The sequence below is a fragment of the Anolis carolinensis genome, unplaced genomic scaffold, assembly GCF_035594765.1.
Source record: "Anolis carolinensis isolate JA03-04 unplaced genomic scaffold, rAnoCar3.1.pri scaffold_7, whole genome shotgun sequence".
In the NCBI taxonomy this organism is placed as follows: Eukaryota; Metazoa; Chordata; class Lepidosauria; order Squamata; family Dactyloidae; genus Anolis; species Anolis carolinensis.
The window spans coordinates 7750090-7763524 of NW_026943818.1; the positions used below are offsets into that span (position 1 = coordinate 7750090).

The following is a 13435-nucleotide window of genomic DNA, read 5'->3' on the forward strand; positions in this document are numbered from 1 at the left end:
CGGAAATACTTTCCATATTGAAGCGCCAGCGTTTCTACTTTAGAAACGAGAATTGAAACATTTTTTTTCATTGATCGGACATGCCTAGTAGCAACAATATAGAGAAAAATAATAAATGTAATAATACCAATAATAATAGAGAAATAAATGTACCATATATTCTCGAGTATAAGCTGACCCAAATATAAGCCAACCAGGACCCTCACCCAAGTATAAGCCGAGGGGAGCTTTTTCAGTCTTAAAAAAAGGGCTGAAAAACTAGGCTTATACTGGAATATATTTACCATATATCAGAAGTGCCCAACATTCATCAAAGTGCTTTGGATGTGCATCTTTGGAATTCCCTTTGGAATTAGTGACCCGAATGGACCGCAGATAGGCCAACTACGTTGGATAAAAGAAGACATTGGGGTGCAATTGGGGGAAAAGCCTCCTGAAGCTGGAGAGCAAACAGGAAGAAAACCAGAGGGAAGATTGCCAACAGTCTTGGGCTCATCCCAAGTCAACAAAAAGATTTAATCATCCAGGAAGGAGGGGGAAAGGAAGTCTGGAGAAGATCTTATCCAACTTGATTTGATTTGTTTGATCAATCCCCTGTTCTTCCTCAAGATAACTAAGAACGGGCATACAAACACACCAGTACATTGCCCGTTGTAAATAGCACTATATAAGATTTAGGGGCAGTGGGTTAAGCCTCTGAGCAGCTGAACTTGCTGACCGAAAGATCAGCAGTTCAAATGTGGGGAGCGGGGTGAGCTCTCGTTGTTAGCCTCAGCTTCTGTCAACCTAGCAGTTCGAAAACATGCAATCAATAGGTACCACCTCAGTAGGAAGATGACGGTGCTTCATGCAGTCATGCTGGCCACATGACCTAGGAGGTTTCTATGGACAACGCCTGCTCTTTGGCTTAGAAATGGAGATGAGCACCAACCCCCGGAATCGGACACGACTGGACTTAATCAGGGGAAAACCTTTACCTTTACCTATTGTACTGTGTGTTTATTTTATGCTCTGTTTTAGGCACTTTGTGCCATATGTAAGCAGCCCCATCAGGGAAATGGAGGCGGAGTACAAGAATAAAGTTATTAAAATGTATTAAACTTCAAAAAAACTTTGTCTTTGTGGGAGGGACATCCTTCAGCATGAGTTTTCCAATGAATATCACCTCATCGAGTCTCAACCAATTCAACATACCGTATATACTCGAGTATAAGCCGACCTGAATATAAGCCGAGGCACCTAATTTTACCACAAAAAAAAACTGGGAAAACATTGACTCCAGTATAAGCCAAGGATGGTAAATTTCAGAAATAAAAATAGATAGCAATAAAATTACATTAATTGAGGCATCCGTAGATCAAATGTTTTTGAATATTTACATAAAGCTCAGATTTAAGAGAAGACTGTCCAACTCTGATCAAATTATTCTCATCTTCTTCAATGTAAATGTGCTTATGTATCCTTTTAATAATAATAGAGAAAAATAATACTAATATTAATAATAATAATAATAATAAAATACAGGAAAATAATACATGTAATAATAAATAGAGTGAAATAATAAATGTATTAACAATAATAATAAAAATAGAGTAAAATAAATGTAATATTAGCAACAATGATAGAGAAAAATAATACATGTATAATACCAATAATAATAGAGAAAATAATAAATGTACCATATATTCTCGAGTATTAGCTGACCCAAATATAAGCCAACCAGGACCCTCACCCGAGTATAAGCCGAGGGGGCCTTTTTCAGTCTTAAAAAAGGGGGCTCAAAAACTAGGCTTATACTCAAGTATATACAGTAATTTGTGGGTGCCACAAAAAAAATGAAGCTTCTGGAGTAGAACAACTACTTTCAAAGTAAGGACTGCACAATGAAACTCGAAATAACACTTTCAAACCAAGAACAGAGCATTCCTCCCCAAAAAATTAGGTAAAGGTTTTCCCTTTATCCGTGGGGGGGGGGGGGGCTTCCTCGAAGTTTGGTGGAAAAAAAGTAGTAGAGTTGTATGTCATCTGCGTACAGATGGCACCCAACTCCAAAACTCCGGATGACCAACTTTTTTGATCTTAAAACCAATTAGGAAATGACATTTATAACCCAGGGACAAAAATCGTGTCACAGAATGTAAGATGCATCAATTAGTTGGGGAAAGCAAACAGCACATTGAGCAGAAGACATGAGTGGCTTCAGGAAGAGGGCTCAATGTATATACTGGGAACGGGACTCGAATCTAGTACGGTAGAGTCTCACTTATCCAACATAAATGGGCCGGCAGAACGTTGGATAAGGGAATATGTTGGATAATAAGGAGGGATTAAGAAAAAGCCTATTAAACATCAAATTAGGTTATGCCTTTACAAACTAAGCACCAAAACATCATGTTATACCACAAATTTGACAGAAAAAGTAGTTCAATACACAGTAATGCTATGTAGAAATTACTGCATTTATGAACTTGGCACCAAAATATCACGATGTATTGAAAACATTGACTACAAAAAAGCGTTGGATAATCCAGAACATTGGATAAGCGAGTGTTGGATAAGTGAGACTCTACTGTATTTGTAAACCGATCTATTTTTTTAATGCTTAATATTCTGCTTTTCCTCTGACTCTCATCTGTATCCCCACAACTTCCCATCCCCAAAGTAGGTCAATAAAAGGAGAAAGAAAGAGAGAAAAAGCTTGGCCCAAGCTCTCCCAACGAAATCCAAGCTCAATGTTTCCACTCTCATTCTGTTCTTCACAATGGGTCCTGACTCCGTTCGTACAGCCCCAGGACTGTGCAATCCCCTCCAAAACTTCAAAACCTCCTCATACAATCTGATCAACATTGCAACCAAAAGGACAGGTTCCCTGCTGGGCTTAAAAAGAGAGCTTCAAAAATCCAAGGTTCCCTCCAACACCTTGGAGAGCTCTGTGCGTAAAAGGCCAAGGAGTGGAAAGTGACTTGAATGCGCTCTGTTGGAGGCTTCTAAAAGGTCAAAACCAAGTAGTGTGGGACTAGGAGAGGACCAGGGCTGTCTACACGTGTGTTCCCCACCAGGTTTCAAACCCTACACACGTGTTCCCGACCCGGTTTCAAACTCCACAAGCCCAGGCTCCTCCCAACACCTTGGAAAACCTAATGCGTAAAAGGCGAAGGAGCTGGAAAGTGACCTGAAGACACAACGCTGGGGCTTTTAAAAGGTCTAAACCAAGTAAAGTGGGACTAGGAGAGGGCCAGGGCTGTCTACACGCGTGTTCACAACCCGGTTTGAAACTCCACAAGCCTAGACTCCCTCCAAAACCCTGGGAAACCCAATACATAAAAGGTGAAGGAGGAGTAGCTGGAAAGGGACCTGAATGCGCACTTCTGGGGGTTCATAAAAGGTTGAAACCAAGTAAAGTGGGACTAAGAGGCCACCAGGGCTGTCTACACGCATGTTCCCCACCAAGTTTCAAACTCTACACGCAGTTTCCGACCCGGTTTCAGACTCCACAAGCCTAGGCTCCCTCTAACACTTTGGGAAACCCAATGCGTAAAAGGCAAAGGAGCTGGAAAGTGACCTAAATTGCGCTCTGTTGAGGGCTTATAAAAAGTCGACACCAAGTAGAGTGGGGCTAGGAGAGGACCAGGGCTGTCTACACACGTGTTCCCCACCAGGTTTCAAATTCTACACGCGTGTTCCCGACCCGGTTTCAAACTCCACAAGCCCAGGCTCCTCCCAAAACCTTGGGAAATCCAATGCGTAAAAGGCGAAGAAGAAGGAGCTGGAAAGCGACCTGAATGCACTCTTCTAGAGGCTTATAAAAGATCTTCACCAAGAATAGTGGGACTAGGGGACGACCAGGGCTGTCTACACGCGTATTCCCAACCCGGTTTCAAACTCTACGCGCAGTTTCCGATCCGGTTTAAGACTTCACAAGTCCAGGCTCCCCCCAACACCTTGGGAAACCCAATGCGTAAAAGGCGAAGGAGGAGGAGCTGGAAAGCGACCCGAATGCGCTCTTCTGGGGGCTTACAAAAGGTCGACACCAAGTAGAGTGAGGCTAGGAGAGGACCAGGGCTATCTACACGCGTCTTCCCAACCCGGTTTCAAACTCCACAAGCCCAGGCTCCCCCCAACACTTTGGGAAACCCAGTGCGTAAAAGGCGAAGAAGATGGAGATGGAAAACGACCTGAATGCGCTCTGCTTGTCGGGAGCTTATAAAAGGTCGACACCAAGTAGAGTGGGGCTATGACCTAAATGCGCTCTGTTGAGGGCTTATAAAAGGTCGAAACCTAGTAGAGTGGGACTAAGAGACCACCAGGGCTGTCTACACGCTTGTTCTCGACCCGGTTTCAGACTCACAAGTCCCGGTTCCCTCCAACACTTTGGAAAACCCAATGCGTAAAAGGCAAAGGAGCTGGAAAGTGACCTAAAAATGCGCTCTGCTTGTCGGGGGCTTATAAAAGATCGACACCAAGTAAAGTGAGGCTAGGAGAGGACCAGAGATGTCTACACGCGTGTTCACAACCCGATTTCAAACTCCACAAGCCCAGGCTCCCACACACACCTTGGGAAACCCAATGCGTAAAAGGCGAAGGCGAAATGCAATTTGCGTAAAGGCGAAACGCAGCAGGAAAGAGGCGCAGGCAAGCCCTTCTCCGGGTCTCTTTCCTGTCTTTCCTCTCCCTCGCCCCCTCCCCATATTCCCCCTCCCCTTCCCCTCCTTCCCTTCCTCACCTGTCGTCGTTCTGGAAGCTCTGGTCCCCCAAAAGCAGGTCCCGGAAGCGGTACCGGGGCGGCAAAGGGAGCACCTCGGAGTCCACGTCGCTCATGGCCCCCAGGGAGGAGATGTCCAAGAGGACCCCGCTGCTCGCGCCCCCGCCGCCGCCTCCGCTTCTGCCGCCGCCCGAGGACGATGCCGCCGGCCGGAGCCTAAGAGGGAGGAGGAGGAAGAGGAGGAGAAGAGGAGGTGAGTGTGGGAGACGCCTCCTTCCCGCCCCGCTTTCGGGTGAGGCTGGAGCTCCTTCCCTGGGTGGTTCTGGCATCCAGGGAGATGGATAATAATCACACACACTTTCCCCAAATTGCAAGCAAATTCCCCCTCTCTTGCAGTCAGCTAGGTTATTCATCTCATCCTACACTCCCAAAGGGCCATCCAGGCAAGAAGGCACAATCCAATCCCTCCCGACAGATGGCCTTCCAGCCTCTGCTTCCAAATCTCCAGGAAAGGAAGGAGACTCCATCATGGAATCATAGAATCATAACGTTGAAATGGACCCCAAAGGTCTTCCAGCCCAACTTTCTTTTGCCAGACAAGAAGGCACAATCCAATCCAAGACCCCAACATTACTGCCAAAATTGCTAGTTTTGTGCAGCAGTGATAGCTTGTCTGTGCAAGATGTTGCCACAGTTTTTAGAAGGTTTTAATATTTACTTCAGCATTTACCTTTGTCATTTTAGCATATAAATGTTTTATACCGTTTTAACTATCATATTCAATACTGTGTTTTAACCTTGTTCTTCACTGTGTTTCTTAATATCTAATTGTATACGTTTCTACACTATTCTGATGCTTGTACATTTTCTGTTGCTGGTCATCGACAATTATATATATAATTATAATTTTATATATATAATATATATTATATAATATATATATAATATATATTATATATATATATAATATAATATATATATATATATATATATATATATATATATATATATATATATAATTGTCGATGACCAGCAACAGAAAATGTACAAGCATCAGAATATATATATAGAGCGTTGAAATGGACCCCAAAGTTCCTCCAGTCCAACTCTCTTCTGCCATGCAAGAAGGCACAATCCAATCCCACCTTACAGATGGCCCTCCAGCCTCTGCTTCCAAACAGCCAGGAAAGAAAAGAGACTCCATCATGGAATTGTAGGGTTGAAATGGACCCCAAGGGCTTTCCAGTCCAACTCTCTTCTGCCAGGCAAGAAGGCACAATCCAACCCCTCCTGACAGATGGCCCTCCAGACTCTGCTTCCAAACCTCCAGGAAAGGAAGGAAACTCTATCATGGAATCATAGAATCAACCTATGATGTGCACTTTGCTAATCTACTATTACAACAACCTCACTGTTTTTAAATGCTATGTTTTTAATAAGTGTGTTTTTATTCTTTTTGGTTAATGTGCAAATATTAGAATGGGTGCATGTTATTGTTTATTGATGTATTGTACATTGTTATTGTTTTGCATCTGATATTTCTGTGAGCCACCCCGAGTCCCCTCCGGGGGAGGTGGTGGTGGGATACAAATAAACCTATTATTATTATTATTATTATTATTATTATTATTATTATTATTATTATTTTATTATGACACAGCAAACAAGATAGATATGCTGGATTTCATATCACAAAATCCCAAGTCAAACACTTCCCAAGTGTCTAGGACTGTGTGATGTATTTTCGGATGATGCGTGCAGATCCCAGCAGGGTGGCCTTTTGCAGCTGGTTTTCGTATCACATTATTATCATCATCATCATCATCATCATCATCATCATCATCATCATCATCATCATCAAGTTGAAATGGACCCCAAGAGCCTCCCAGTCCAAATCTCTTCTGCCAGGCAAGAAGGCACAATCCAATCCCTCCCGACAGATGGCCCTCCAGCATCTGCTTCCAAACCTCCAAGAAAGCAAGGAGACTCCATCATGGAATCATAGGATTGAAATGGACCCCAAGGGTCTTCCAGTCCAACTCTCTTTTACCAGGCAAGAGGCACAATCCAACCCCTCCTAACAGATGGCCTTCCAGCCTCTGCTTCCAAACATCCAGGAAAGGAAGGAGAATCCATAATGGAATCATAGAATTATAAAGTTGAAATGGACCCCAAAGGTCCTCCAGTCCAACCCTCTTTTACCAGGCAAGAGGCACAATCCAATCCCTCCCGACAGATGTCCCTCCAGCCTCTGCTTCCAAAGGAATCTTAGAATCCTAGAGTTAGAAGAGACCTCATGGGTCATCCAGTCCACCCCCATTTTGCCAAGAAGCAGGAAAATTGCATTATAATAATTTTATTTTTATACCCCGCCCCATCTCCCCAAAGGGACTCGGGGCGGCTTACATGGGGCCAAGCCCAGACATCAGACAATATAAAAAACATAGCAATAAAACAAGTCAATCAACAATAAAATAAATCATAAAACAAATAAGGTCACATACAATAATTATACTGATAAAGTCTTGGGTTGGCTCCAAAAAGAACTGGGCCAAAAACTGCAAGTGGTGTCAGTTAAAGCACCCTTGACAGATGGCCATCCAACCCTATGAAGCAGAGGCTGGAAGGCCATCTGTCGGGAGGGATTGGATTCATGATAAGTTGGAGGAAAAGAAAGTCCAAGGGGTGGGGGGTGAGGAGTCTGTGCCTTAAATCACCATATTATCAGGAATGCAAGAAGCAAATTCAATTTGTTGTCGAAGGCTTTCATGGCCGGGATCACAGGGTTGTTGTATGTCTTTCGGGCTGTGTGGCCATATTCCAGAAGCATTCTCTCCTGACGTTTCGCCCACATCTATGGCAGGCATCCTCAGAGGTTGTGAGGTAATACCTCACAACCTCTGAGGATGCCTGCCATAGATGTGGGCGAAACGTCAGGAGAGAATGCTTCTGGAACATGGCCACACAGCCCGAAAGACATACAACAACCCAGCAAATTCAATTGTTTCTGCCTCACAGTCCATGGATGTGGGAATGCAGAAGGATGCATGGCTTCTTTAATGCAAAAATAATGAACCGAACATCTGTGTACAATATTTCAGACCAGCTGCCTTTGTTATATAATGCCAATTTTTTTTTAAAAAATAAAAGAGTTCCCTTTATTATTTAGACTGGCCTTTGTTGCCTGGTTCTAAATGGGGAGCTGAATTTTGGCTTTCCTCACTATGTTTGATGTGTTTTTAATAGGTTTTTAAAATCTAATTGTTGATATACCTTTGTGGTATCCATTTATCTAGCTGCAGCGTGCTTTAGCCTGGAGAATTCAATTTGGGAGGAAGGCAGGCTAGAACTAAAGTGATGGATGGGTGCCTTTTTGCAACCTTGACCCGAATGAAGCCCAAATGTCCAAATGCATCTTTGGGAGAAAATGAGGATGGAACTGCAACATGACAGCCAAGACAGAAAGCCTGCAATGGGCATCATTGCTTTAGGCAGAGCCTGACAATATAGTTCCTGATGCCAAACCTTTATCCCTTGAATAATAGAATCATAGAGTTTAAAGAGACCTTGTGGGCCATCCCGCTGCCAAGAAGAAGGAAAATCACATTCAAAGCACCCCTGACAGATGGCCATCCAGCCTCTGTTTCAAAGCCTCCATAGTAAGAGCCTCACATTTGCATGTTTTCAAACTGCTAGGTTGGCCGAAGCTGGGGCTAACAGTGGAGCCTCCACCATACTCTGAGGCAGAGAGTTCCACTGCTGAATTATTATTTTATTTTATTTACAGTATTTATATTCTCTTCTCAGGACGGATTACAGTGCACATATGCATGGCAAACATTCAGTGCCATTATTAGACATACAACATATACAGACAGACAGTAGAGGTAATTTTACTATTTTCCAGCTTCATGAGGGTATGTTCGATTTCAGCCACAGAGCTGAAGACATGCCTCATAAGGATTCATAGTGTCCAGACCAGTGGTTCCCAAACTAAGGCCCGTGGGCTGGATGTGGCTCTCCAAGGTCATTGACCTCGTCCCTGTCCTAAACTTTAGACTTAGGGTTGACCTAAGTTTACCTGGTCTTTGGAGGTCTTTTTGCTTACCTATGGTCTTATGAGACCATCTAGATGGTCTTTGAAGTTCTCTTTGCTTAGTTGCGGCCTTATGAGACCATCTAGATTGCTTTTGGAGGTCACTTTCCTTACCTATGGTCCTATGAGACTGTCTAGATGGCCTTTGAGGGTCCCTTTCCTTACCTATGGTCTTATGAGATTTCTAGATGATCTTTGAGGTCCCTTTCCTTATCTATGGTCTTCTGATGGCCTGATGAGATCATCTAGATAGTCTTTGGAGGTCTCTTTACTTACCTATGGTCTTATGAGACCATCTAGATGGTCTTTGGAGGTCTCTTTACTTACCTATGGTCTTATGAGACCATCTAGATGGTCTTTGGAGGTCTCTTTGCTTACCTATGGTCTTGTGAGACAATCTAGATGGTCTTTGGAGGTCTCTTTACTTACCTATGGTCTTATGAGACCATCTGGATGGTCTTTGAGGGTCCCTTTCCTTATCTATGGTCTTATGAGACCATCTAGATGGTCTTTGAGGTCCCTTTCCTTATCTATGGTCTTCTGATGGCCTGATGAGATCATCTAGATGGTCTTTGGAGGTCTCTTTACTTACCTATGGTCTTATGAGACCATCTAGATGGTCTTTGGAGGTCTCTTTGCTTACCTATGGTCTTGTGAGACAATCTAGATGGTCTTTGGAGGTCTCTTTACTTACCTATGGTCTTATGAGACCATCTGGATGGTCTTTGAGGGTCCCTTTCCTTATCTATGGTCTTATGAGACCATCTAGATGGTCTTTGAGGGTCCCTTTCCTTACCTATGGTCTTATGATACCATCTAGATGGTCTTTGAGGGTCCCTTTCCTTATCTATGGTCTTATGAGACCATCTAGATGGTCTTTAAGGGTCCCTTTCCTTATCTATGGTCTTATGAGACCATCTAGATGGTCTTTGAGGGTACCTTTCCTTATCTATGGTCTTATGAGACCATCTAGATGGTCTTTGGAAGTCTCTTTGCTTACCTATGATCTTATGAGATCGTCTAGATCAGAGTTCCCCAAGTTCCCCAAAGTTCTCCAAGGTCATTGACCTGGCCTCTGTCCTAAACTTTAGACTTTGGGTTGACCTAACTCTGAAATGACTTGAAGGCACACAACAACAACAATCCTAATTTTGGACTATTTCATCACAGTCTGGCCCGCCAACAGTCTGAGGGACCGTGAACCACTTTAAAAGTTTGAGGACCCTTGGTCCAGACCTTGGATCATTTTAGTCTCCCTCTTCCTCTGGACACCTTCCAGCTTAGAGTCAATATCTCTTTTGAAGTGTGGGGCCCAGACTTGGACACAGTATTCCAGATAAAGAGGTCTGACCAAAGCAGAATAGAGAGACACCAGGCACCATGACTATTCTGCATTGTAAAGATGTCTTTACTTGGAATTCTGCATCCAACGTTGGGCAGCACAATTTAAAAGAGATATTGACTCTAAGCTGGAACGTGTGGCAGTGAAGCAAAGGCGGCAGGTATTTCCCCAAGGAGCCCAAAAGACCTGTCCCTCTGCACTTTCGGAGTTCGGCTGCCTGCCTTCGCTTCCTTCGCTTCCCCCTTGAGCAAGGCTGGTGGGTTCCTGTTTCCTTCTCTGAGTCAGGCGGTGAGTCAGACTTGGTTGAACTCCATCCATATCAAATCAATGATCAATGTGACCTTCTCACTCAGGTTGAAGGCAGTCGCTCAGTTCCGTCTGTTGCTTTGCCGATGTCTCCTCCGTTCTCAGGTTTTGCATCCCGCCCCTCCTGCAAAACCTGAACTCAAAGAATCTAGTTGGCTCGTCCTTTCATAGAATCATAGAATCATAGAATCATAGAATAGTAGAGTTGGAAGAGACCTCATGGGCCATCCAGTCCAACCCCCTGCTAAGAAACAGGAAATCGCATTCAAAGCACCCCCGACAGATGGCCATCCAGCTTCTGCTTCAAAGCCTCCAAAGAAGGAGCCTCCACCACGGCCCGGGGGAGAGAGTTCCACTGTCGAACAGCCCTTCTCACAGTGAGGAAGTTCTTCCTGATGTTCAGGTGGAATCTCCTTTCCTGTAGTTTGAAGCCCTTGTTCCCTTGCGTCCTAGTCTGCAGGGCAGCAGAAAACAAGCTCCCTCCCTCCTCCCTATGACTTCCCTTCACGTATTTGTACATGGCTCTCATGTCTCCTCTCAGCCTTCTCTTCTGCAGGCTAAACATGCCCAGCTCTTTAAGCCGCTCCTCATAGGGCTTGTTCTCCAGACCCTTGATCATTTTAGTTGTCCTCCTCTGGACACTTTCCAGCTTGTCAACATCTCCCTTCAACTGCGGTGCCCAAAATTGGACCCAGTGTGATTCCAGGTGTGGTCTGACCAAGGCAGAATAGAGGGGAGCAGGACTTCCCTGGATCTAGATGCTATTCCCCTCTTGATGCAGGACAGAATCCCATTGGCTTTCTTAGCTGCCGCATCACATTGTTGGCTCATGTTCACCTTCCTCTCCACGAGGACTCCAAGGTCTTTTTCGCACACACTGCTGTCCAGCCAGGCATCGTCCCCCATTCTGTCTCTTTTCATTCCATTTTTTCTGCCGAAGTGAAGTCTCTTGCATTTGTCCCTGTTGAACTTCATTTTGTGAGTTTCGGCCCATCTCTCTAGTCTGTCAAGATCGTTTTGAATTCTGCTCCTGTCTTCTGGAGTGTTGGCTCTCCCTCCCAGTTTTGTGTCGTCTGCAAACTTGACGATCGTGCCTTCTAACCCTTCGTCTAAGTCGTTAATAAAGATGTTGCATTTTTGGCTATAGGCACACAATCTGCTGGTGATTACATATTTTCCTATTTCTATTTCTTAACATGATTACATTCAATATATAGTTTTCAATACAAGTATTATATTTTCCCAATACACCTTCATCAAAAGAATGCATTTAAAAACAAATTATAAAGTCATGATTTAAAATAGACATGGAATGGAAACTGCGGAAGAACATGCGGGTCAAGAATAGGTCTCTACAGTCACCTACCGTGTTTCCCCGAAAATAAGACAGTGTCATATTAATTTTTGCTCCCAAAGACGCTCTAGGTCTTATTTTCAGGGGATGTCTTATTTTTCCATGAAGAAGAATTCGCATTTATTGATGAACAAAAAATGATCATTTATTACATACTGTACAGTAGTTGTCATCATAAACCAGCAGAACCAGACAAACTGTGAATCCTATCAAGAATTTCTTGTTACTACCAATATTTCCATGTACAACTCTTTATGGTACGTACATTTACCAATTCTGCATGCTCTGGTGTTCTGTTCGTTGAGCATGCTTCCAAACAAAAACTTTGCTAGGTCTTACTTTCAGGGGAGGCCTTATATTTAGAAATTCAGCAAAACCTCTACTAGGTCTTATTTTCTGGGGATGTCTTATTTTAGGGGAAACAGGGTACGTATCCACCGCCAAGACCCTACACTTGGAAGGCCATCATACTTGGTCAACGAGGGATCACCTAAGTAAGTAAGCAAGTAATTTAGCCAAGAAAGGGGTGCATTAGATTCAAATAAATGTGGTATTTGCTCATTGGCAAAATACCCAGAGCCAACCACCTTCCTGCTGACACTAACCTTATGAGCTTTTGTGCCAAATCATAATCTCTCACCGTCATCCTGGGGCTGAAACCACGCTCCGAACATCCAAGGAAGGCTCCTTTGTCCAATCAGAAGCATGAGAAACACCTCCCACGTTCACCGTTCAGAGAGGAAACACATTCGGAAAAGGCCTCGCCTTGTTTGTGCATCTCATTCCGAATGGCCTTTTCCTTCTGGGTTTTGACGGCTTCCCTTCCTCTCCGTCTCGCTCTCTGCATCCTCCAAGTGCCAAGGACAAAGGCGCAAGCCGTGCAAACCACAAACGACAGGCGCTTGCAGATAAAAAGAGGCAACACTTTGGAGGAGACGAGCCACGTCCGTGGCCCTGGCTCTCAGACAGCCTGGAGCCCCGCGTGTCTGGCTGACGGTGCGAGAAAACCGGGAGAAGGAACCAAACATCCTCCTTTTGCCCTAAGCATAAGCCAGTTATCTCTTCTTCGCACACCAGCTTCTTATTATTCATCGGATTAGTCTTTGCAGAAGAGAGGAAAGGGGCTTGCAATAGAAGCCTTTGGTTATCTATCCAAAAGGATGGAGCAGACTTGGGTTTGGGGAGGCAAAGCATGCTTTAAGGGGGCATCTACACACTGTAAAGTTAATGCACTGATTCCACTTTGATTGCAGTGGCTCAGTGCTATGGATTCCTGGGACTTCTGGTCTGGTGAGGCACATTACCGTATATACTCGAGTATAAGCCGATCAGAATATAAGCCGAGGCACCTAATTTTACCACAAAAAACTGGGAAAAAATTGACTCAAGTATAACCCGAGGGTGGTAAATTTCAGAAATAAAAATAGATACCCATAAAATTACATTAATTGAGGCATGAGTAGTAGGGTTGTCCAAAAAATCGTTTTGATTCTTATATCGGAATTATTTCAGATTGTTCTCGCTTTTTGAATCGAGTTCCGAGACGTCCCTGGGCGCAACCAGCAATGTAATTTGAACCATCGTTGGCCCTTTCTCTAAATGTGTCTTAATGTTTCGTTAAAGTCTACACAAGTA

The 13435-nt window shown here is 44.0% G+C and overlaps 1 protein-coding gene across 6 annotated transcripts in view; it reads right to left on the reverse strand.

Annotated features, from left to right (window-relative positions):
* kcnt1 (potassium sodium-activated channel subfamily T member 1) overlaps positions 1-13435 on the reverse strand; it is a 172078-nt gene that overhangs the window by 137299 nt on the left and 21344 nt on the right. For 5 of the 6 annotated variants that reach the window (XR_010000164.1, XR_010000165.1, XM_062959802.1 and 2 more), the window contains exon 2: positions 4724-4918. Coding sequence is in view for 4 of the 6 variants with exons in the window: in XM_062959802.1 (XP_062815872.1) it covers positions 4724-4918 (195 nt within the window). In the remaining 2 variants the exon portion in view is untranslated. Of the gene's footprint in view, positions 1-4723; positions 4919-12405; positions 12462-13435 lie in introns of those variants that run through there. The other variant, XM_062959803.1, reaches the window with a different exon arrangement.